Genomic DNA, 8,567 nt, shown 5'->3' with positions numbered 1-8,567 from the left:
GTCATAGCAAAATCAGTTCTGCATGGAAGAAGACAATGTTCAACACCTCAGAGTGGGCTGTTTCCCAGCCAAGCCAGAGACTCAAGCCTTTGGGGTCCACCTCCCCTCTAACCAAACCAAAATGTCTGAAAGATTTTTTACAAGAGAGGCAGTGAATTCCCCCACCTTGCCCAATTCCCTTCTTTCTAGGCACTGGCAGAATCGTGCCACATATATTTAGGGAAAAGAGTGTGGGGACACACGCGTGATCACATTTGGTTGCAGGTTACTAATGATGGAAAATGGCAACATCAAACAGAGCTTTAATTCAAATAAAGTCATTTGCAAACTGCTGTCTTGAGGATAAAAGTGGGATGTCTGTGACAGTTGTACTGCAATGTGTATCTTGCTCTATACAGTAACTCTGCAGGAAGGGATAACAGATCATCTGTGGTGGTGGGAAGACCCTGCTCTTACAGCCTGCAGACTTAGCTGTGTGCTTGCAGAATTCCACCTTAAAAGTCATTGGACGTGTCTGTAACTCAGAGAAGGTTTGCTAAACAATGACACATTGCACTTGGATCTGGAAGCATAACATCTGGAAGCCAAATGTTAGAGGCGATATAAAAGGGCCAGCCCACAAACCAGCAGGGCATTTCTAAGCCAGGAACATCCTCAGGATGGACCTCATCCTCCTCTGTGTGTTCCTGCCTCTGGTGACCGTGGCATGGGGCCAGTATGGTGACTATAACTATGGTCCCTATAACTATGGAGATAATGATGAATGGGCCAATGTGTACCGGCAGGGTTTCAACTTCCAGTGCCCGCACGGGCAGGTGATTGTGGCCATCAGGAGTGTTTTCAACAAGAAGGAAGGCTCCGACAGACTGTGGAACTATGCCTGCATGCCAGCAGCCCAGAGCCTCGGTGAGCCGACAGAGTGCTGGTGGGAAGAGATCAACAGGGCAGGAACTGAATGGTAGGATACCCCCAACTACCCCTGAAGGGCACAGCCCTGATACCCCTGTGGAATGCGGGTGCTCATACTGCAGTCAGAGCAATGCAAATGCATATCGATGCCATCATAACAGTGGCTTCAGTACTCTGAATGACTGCCTGAGATTCATTAATCACCGTGCATGTGCGTGAGACGATCAGCATCACATTTGTCTTCTCTGTAGCAATTTCTTGCTGAAGGGTCTCACTGTGCTTTAGAAATGCTGTGTCATTTGGTCACTCACAACTCCAGCTGCAAAGTGTTTCCATCTTGCTCTTGTTTCACAGATGAGGAAAATGAGGCATGAAACTTTTGTGATAATAAAGTCCCTCTTGAAAGGCCACTCACTGAATCAGTGACTAAACTGGGGAACAAATTGTAAAACCCCTCCTCTGTCCTCCTGCTCTTACCACTAGAAAAAAAAAAAGTCTTCTTTCACTAGCTTTTCTCTTTGCCTTTTTGTTGCTAAGCTTTTTGGCTTAGACACAGTTAAAGGCTGTTTTCTAGTCATGCTGCTATTACAGGAGCCAAAAATCTAACTAACGAGCAACGATGGTGGCAAATATATGAATGATAATGATAGCAGAAGATCATGTTAATTCTCTAATACGGTCAGGTTTTGGTTAATCAAACACTGTATTTTCTATCAACCTCAGGTATCACCTTTTATGGCCACAATAATTTCTGGAAATATGTACAGTGTTTCATGTTTAGGCAGCACATACCCAGTATTTAATTATCTTCTGATATTTTCATGAAATGTGAAGTGCAGTTTTGAAGAACTCTGAGTTTGAAATATTCTTTGGAGAGAATGAAATGAATGCAAGAACATTTGCAAATACTTGAAATTGGTTTGTTCTGAAAATTACAATAGGATTTTTGCAGATTTCATGTAATAAGGGAACAAGTTAGCAATAAAATGTGAAGCTTCTGCTTTTTAAATGATTCAAAATTTCATTCTGAATTATTCATACTCTTTCATTTACGATGTGATGCTTTCCTATGGCTGATACAATTGCTAAGGAAAAAAAGATTGACCCTATACATAATTTTGGAATAAGAACTGAAAAGAAAGGGTGAGGGCTGCAAAACAGGCAGAAAGAAGACACTGAGATAATCCTGGCTTACTTCTTCATTTTTCACACATTGATGTAATTTCTACTTATTGCATAGTGATTTTGAATTAGATCTTTCTATTGTTTAAAATAAAATTATTATTCTCTTTCCAAAAATCTCTGGCAGCATTTGCTCAAGTCCATTTCTCACAAACAGGACACTGTGTAAGTCTATACAGAACATTTTCTTCTGCTATCTAACCATGGGGCCATATTCATTACCGTGCTCCGTGTGGTGATGCATGACTACATCCATAGTGTATTATCTGAAACTCACTTCTTTCACCTCTTAAAAAAATCTTACCACTTTTTCCTCTTTCTTGGCTACATTTTTTCCTATTTCCAATCCTATCTTCTCTCCAAATGTATTGCTTTTCCAGCCACTCTGTTTCACTCTCTTTCCTAGCTTTTGGAGTTATTTTAATTATTTCTTCCCTAGCTCACCTTTCCAGTCCAACATCCTCAAATCTATTTGTCTCCTCTGCACAGATGTCCTTCTTTCTTTCTTCTATGTACTTTTAGAGGAGGGGGGAATACAAAGTGATTAGGGAACACATATTCCTTTGCAAAAGTGAACTCATGCTTCTGTTTACTTGGGCTGTCTCCGTAATTCTTAGATAGCTGTGCCTGGTTGTGTTCTGCAGTTTTCCGCACCCAGGGTTGGGCTGGTTGCATTTACTTTTCATGGAAAGAGGTTTGCTCTAAGCCAGCAAGTTCCTCACTGTGCCCAGTCGCTGCTGCCCAAGCACCTAGCAGGGTCATTTCAGACTGCAGTGGGAGTGTGAGTCAGCAGAAAGCCAGTCTTGAGCAAACTCAACCCTCAAACTAGTGTGACAACACAGATGTAGCCTGTGGGGCCTTTGACAATCCCACACCTTCTCTCTTGATAGCCTTACTTCTCATAGCTGCCTCTCTTTCCTCTCTCTCTTCCTTGCCCAGCTCAGTGCTATCTGGAGCCATCCCCAATTCTAAAGAGATTCATTCAGAAATCAGGTGGGACCACAAACAGCAGTCACAATCTGTACCATTAGCTCCTATTTGGCCACCTCTGTATCTCCGCTGATCTTCTGATGACCCAGCCTGTTGGTGAGCAATACATCACCATCCTCGTGTCAGATGACACAGCACTTTGCTGGACTCACTATTCCATTCCCCATCCCTGTAGGATGGGCTGTAATATTCCTTCTTCAGCTCTGCCTCACAAGGGTATTTTGTCTCACCTTGCACATCACATCCAGGGAGATTCAATGCCTTGTACCGCCAATAAATACAAAGCCGCCAAGTTTTTCCTAAAATTCAAGCTATGTTTCCTCTGATGTAATCAAGGTTTTTTATGCCTTCCCCTACCTTTACTGAGTACTAAGAAAAAGCGTACTGCATCCTTTGTAAAATCCCTTTAACTTATCAACAAGTAGCAGCTGTGCCTTTCTCTCACCCATGCACCTTCACCTGTGCTTTTGCTTTCACCCTGAACAGATCTCCAATCTTCTTGTTCTCCTTTGGAAGCTTTATATTCAAACACTCCTAAGCAAGCACTGATCATACATACAGCTCTCCTCTGAATTCCCTCCAGTTTCTCAACCGTGTCCCAGAAATTCTAAGCTGGCAGAAACAGCAAAAAATGACCACTGACAAATGATGTTTATGGTGTTTCACAAACCCCATTCCAGACTGTTGTGCAGCTGCTCAACGGAGACAAATCCAAGAGAGATTTCTTAAGAAAAGACAGCAAACCCAGAAAAGCTTTAGAGATAAAATGAAGTAGGAATACAAAACAGAGAAAGAGTCTCCAACTCATTATTTTCTTTGGCCATTAGCACCGGGGGGACATGGCAGAAATGGATGTGGGGAGCATAGGGATAAGGAAAATTTGGGGGCTGGAGGGCAGGAGGGAACCACTGGCAGAGTTGATTTAGGTACATTTGCTTCCTACACTAACACTAGGTATTACGTGAACTTCTAGGATTAAACCCATAAGACTTTGCCTTCACAGATAAAAAAATTATTCAGCCAAAAGAGGGCAAGGACATCCACATTAGGCATCTCATCACAATGCTTAGTTTATGACCTCTGCCCCCTTCCAGGGTCAATGGAGAGAAACAGGTATTCTAAAAACTGCTCTCTGGGGCACCCCATCTCTCCAGAAGCAGACTTAAGAATTCAAATGACCTGTGACTGTTGCCTACAATTACCTATTGGCATTTCAGAATACATCTTACTACAGGGGTTTTTCTTAATAAATTAATAAGTTAAGCATATATATACATACGCTTCTGAAGACAGCATGTTCTTTTGTGTTTTACTGAACGTGTTACAAGACTGTTTGCTATGAATATGTTACAAGACTCATAGGGAAAATTTTTGGCGTCAGATGACCAGGTATGTCTTCTCAGCTTCATTAATCTCTGAGTACATTTAAAGTTTAGTATGTGTACAAAGACTTTGTTGAATCTGTCCCAACACATTACTCCTACAGAGGCTAGCTGTTAACCAAGATCATTATTCAGTACCAGGAGCAGAATCTGTTCCTTGATAATTCGGAAATACTCATGTCTGGAGTAGGGAAAAGCCTTCAGGCCATCCCATGATTCTACACAGTTCTTCTAATAATTTCTGTGCTGCAATACCTCAAGGAATGCTGTCTTTTCAGACAGAAGAAAGCTTATGTTCTTAGCTCCATTTGTACTGGAGGAAGATTGACCTTGGTTAAATATTTCACCACCTAAGAAAAGGTAAGGTCTGAGTGATTGTGAGTGGGACCATTCTTCACTGCTTTGCTGAATACTCCAGAGTTGTCTCTACTGACCAGGCTTTCAACAAGGTACTTAAGAAAAACTATTTTCTTGCCTGAAAGTGATCATACCAAAGGACAGGGATCATACAAACAAACGAACAAAAGCTTGAAAGACAAGCCACACTTCCTCCCAGGAGAAAATGTTTGGTTTATGCCGCTTAATAGAGATGGAAGAATGCTGTATCACTGACCTACTCCCAGTTACCCATAAGGCACAAAGCAGAAACATTTTCAGCCAAGTTGTATTTAATGCATGATTATTACCTCTTTTCCTTATCTGTACTTCTGAGGAAGTGTTTGGATGGGTCTTGGAAAAAACAGATATCTAGATTCTCCCTCCCCATTCCCATCATCACTCTCCTTTGCCTACTATTTAAGTGCACAAACACACAAACACAGATCCTTCAGGTAGGGGCACAATCCTATTTCCCACAAACCGGGTGCAAAGACAAACTCCTGAGCAAAGGAAGTGTCTGCAGGAGACTCCTGTTCAGGCACTGGTAGCACACCTCCATACATCTACAAGGAACCGTGTTTTTTCTTAATCTCTGACCAATCCCAAGTCTCAGATCTGAGGCTGTGTTGGCCAAACCTGATAATCAAGCTGCCTTGTCAAAATGTTCCCATTTGTGTCATCTTTGCAATCGATTTTCTCCAAAGCCCTAGGTTTATGTTAAAGGGGTAGTGCTACAAGCTCTTGGCACAGCTGGAATGGACTGACTCCAGTGGTAGCATTTGCAGAGAAGAGGGGTATTTCTGTAGATAGGACAGCCTTAGCAGCATCTCTCAGGAAGAAATCAACAGGGTGATTAGGGCCTTGCCTTCCCTTTGGGCAGGGAGGAGAAAGTCATCACTGACCCCTAAATGAAAGAAAAAGATAACTGAAGATGATAGTGAGGTCGCCTTTGGTATGTGGAAGTCACAACAATACCTCTCACCACCCCACAACAGATAGTGAAGACTCCTACTACAAGTGTCGATTGCAGACTGGCATGGCCTAATCAAACACAGAAAAGTCATTGCATTCTTCTGAGTGCCAGTGCCTCAAGTGTCCTGAGCCTGGCTCAGCCGTTTATCTCTCCCCACTCATCTGCAACAGACTGACCATGAAATCAGCTTCCATCATGTGACTAATCAAACTACACAGAGGAGGACACTCCACAAAAATAACTCAGGAGAGTAGGACAAGGGCCTCTCCCCCCCACAGTTGTACCAAAAGGAAATTAACTTTTGAATATTGAAAGTAACAGGATTTGGTGAAACAACACTCCAGGAAAACAGTGTATTTCATGTCTCATTAAAAAAATACTTCTCACACTCTAACCGTGGTCTTACAGGCTGCATCAGGTCTGGCCACCGCTCTCCTTCATATGCCCTCCTGGGAGGACTGCAGATGAAAGCACGCAGCGTTATTTCTTTTGGGTCAATTTGCCATGTCTGACATACCTCCATAATATATAGATCCATCTGCTGTGACAGACTCTAGAGAGATAGCATTAAAGTAATTAATGATGCAAGTTTTACAGGAGCCATCTGCTCTACAGCAAAACAGTAGGATTTTTTTTAAGCACATAGAATGACGCTCTCAGGTTACCCTGCTACAAGGAACAAATTGCCCTTAATGCAGCATGACCCAGTGACTACTGAGCTCTCTGTCAGACTGTGCAGGTTTCCAGAGAGCTTCAGGGAGTGCTACCCTGGGGTGCACTCAGTCAGGGAGGCTGGGCTCAGTGCAAGCTCTAACAGCACCACTTGCTGCATTTTGCCTCGGGCTTCCCCGAGTGGACTAACAGGCTTCCTCTTTGGGTTGTCATCCTCAGGACAACATGCTGCTCAGGCTAATTCCTGACATACCTGAGAAACAGAGGGCCTCAGAGACAGGTTCAAATCACACCACCAGCATTAGATGGGGCACAACACTCTGGGACTTTGTCTAACAAAGAGCAAAAATAAGATGTTGGCATAATTACGAAGTGTCACCACAACTGGTGCCATTGCTCAAAACAACTGTAGTGTTGCAAACAATATTTGTCTTCAATCTGACAGGCAGCTCTTGAGTCTATGAGGTACATGCTTCCTCACTGAGTCTATATCGACTTTTGCAACTAATGTGGCACAATTTAAGTGGATTTGTAGGGTGAAACAATTTGCACATGGATCCAAAATCCACACACGCATTTGAGTGGGTTTGTTTCAAACCAGCTCTTGTTTGATCTCTCACAGATAAATGCTTCAAGCAGACCTGTCCTGAACTAAATCAATAACATGGATACATGTTTTGGTTGCTTGCCATGACAGAACTCAAAAGTGCGATGCTCATTAACCAGATCAGAAGAACGTACAGCAAAAGAGAGGCTGCAAATTTCCAAATCTTGAAAAGTCTCAGGTAGTATATCCCTGATACTACATAAAACTCCACCTAAAGTAAGGCTGTATAGTTTACTTACTTTCTATGAAACACTGCAGTCATTTCCAATAGATGTAAATGAGGGGAGGGGAGGGAAGGGCAGCTTCTTGTTCAACAGCAGCTGACCCTTACCATCACCAATGTTCCCACTCCTCCATCTACCAGCCAGCCAGCTTGCCTTCTCCCCAGATCTAAAAGGCAACTCTTCATGCATCGTAACTTGAGCCAGCTAGAAAAACAAAACAACGTATGCACTGCCAAGTTTAATCCCACGCAGTTCCAGCTGGTGTCTCATGTTCCTCCATATTCACCTTCTAAGAGGTGTCCTCTCTTCTTAGCAATACCAGGATTTCATGAGCAAGGAGAATCCAGTGACATCAACTCTGCATACTGAATTATCATCTATAACAACAGTGCTACAGAGTGGGTCTAGTGAAAACGTAAATTTTTTAACTTGGCCATAAATCAAAGGTCCTAAACTAGTTTCTATTCATCATAATGGTTTACAGGATTTTATGTGACTGTAGCAATGAATTCAACAGAGGAGGAAGAAAGCCTCTGATATTTATTGGTTTCAGATTAGTGCATAGAGCATCTGACTAAAAAGGTGTGTGGGAAGGGATTGTTTGTTTCCCTTGAAGAATTACTTTCTGCTTGTAGGAAACAGTCCAGCTGGGAAAAGGAAATAGAAGAAAAGATTTTATATGAGCTCACAAATAAATACTCCAATTTCTGAAAGCATGTCTTCATTTTTGAAGGAATACTTGGATTTGACTTGAAAATTAAAAAGATCAGGGGAAAAAAATCTTATTTTATCTCAAAGCTAAAGAACTTCAATGTCACTATTATCTTTCTTTCTCTGAACCCAATATTGAGCTTGAATAACAGATTGCAGGACTTTGTGTTTATGTGACAGAAGTAGAAAGGGAGAAATGAACATGAGCTTAAAAGATGTATTTCAAATTTTACTTTGAATGTTTTTAAAATAAAATGCCAATTTAATGATAAGACATTACCTATGTACAGTTATACTTTCCATGTAAGAAGCTAATTTTAAAGCAGCCCCAAATATTTTTTTTTAAAACAAACTTTTCATGAGGAAATAGAATCAGGAACAAAAAAAAAACTTTCCTAAAGTTTGGTGCCCAAATATGTACACATGTAAACATAGGAGTGTTGTGCTAGCTAGATTTTTTTGATACACTATAGAGAGAAGGGTCCATCAGTGACATCTCTCTCATCTTTCCATCAAAACTGGACTGTATTAGTAGAGCT

The 8,567-nt window shown here is 41.8% G+C and overlaps 1 protein-coding gene across 1 annotated transcript in view; it reads left to right on the top strand.

The window, feature by feature from the left end:
• The first annotated feature begins 659 nt into the window (after positions 1-659).
• DPT (dermatopontin) overlaps positions 660-8,567 on the top strand; it is a 25,223-nt gene continuing 17,315 nt past the window's right edge. Inside the window, exon 1 of the mRNA XM_010139977.1 lies at positions 660-958. Within this exon, the coding sequence (XP_010138279.1) occupies positions 660-958 (299 nt within the window). The remainder of the gene's footprint in view (positions 959-8,567) is intronic.

The sequence above is a fragment of the Buceros rhinoceros genome, unplaced genomic scaffold (assembly GCF_000710305.1).
Source record: "Buceros rhinoceros silvestris isolate BGI_N320 unplaced genomic scaffold, ASM71030v1 scaffold60, whole genome shotgun sequence".
Lineage (NCBI taxonomy): Eukaryota > Metazoa > Chordata > Aves > Bucerotiformes > Bucerotidae > Buceros > Buceros rhinoceros.
Note: the sequence above shows the minus strand (reverse complement) of the source record. Positions and strands in the feature narration are given on the sequence as shown.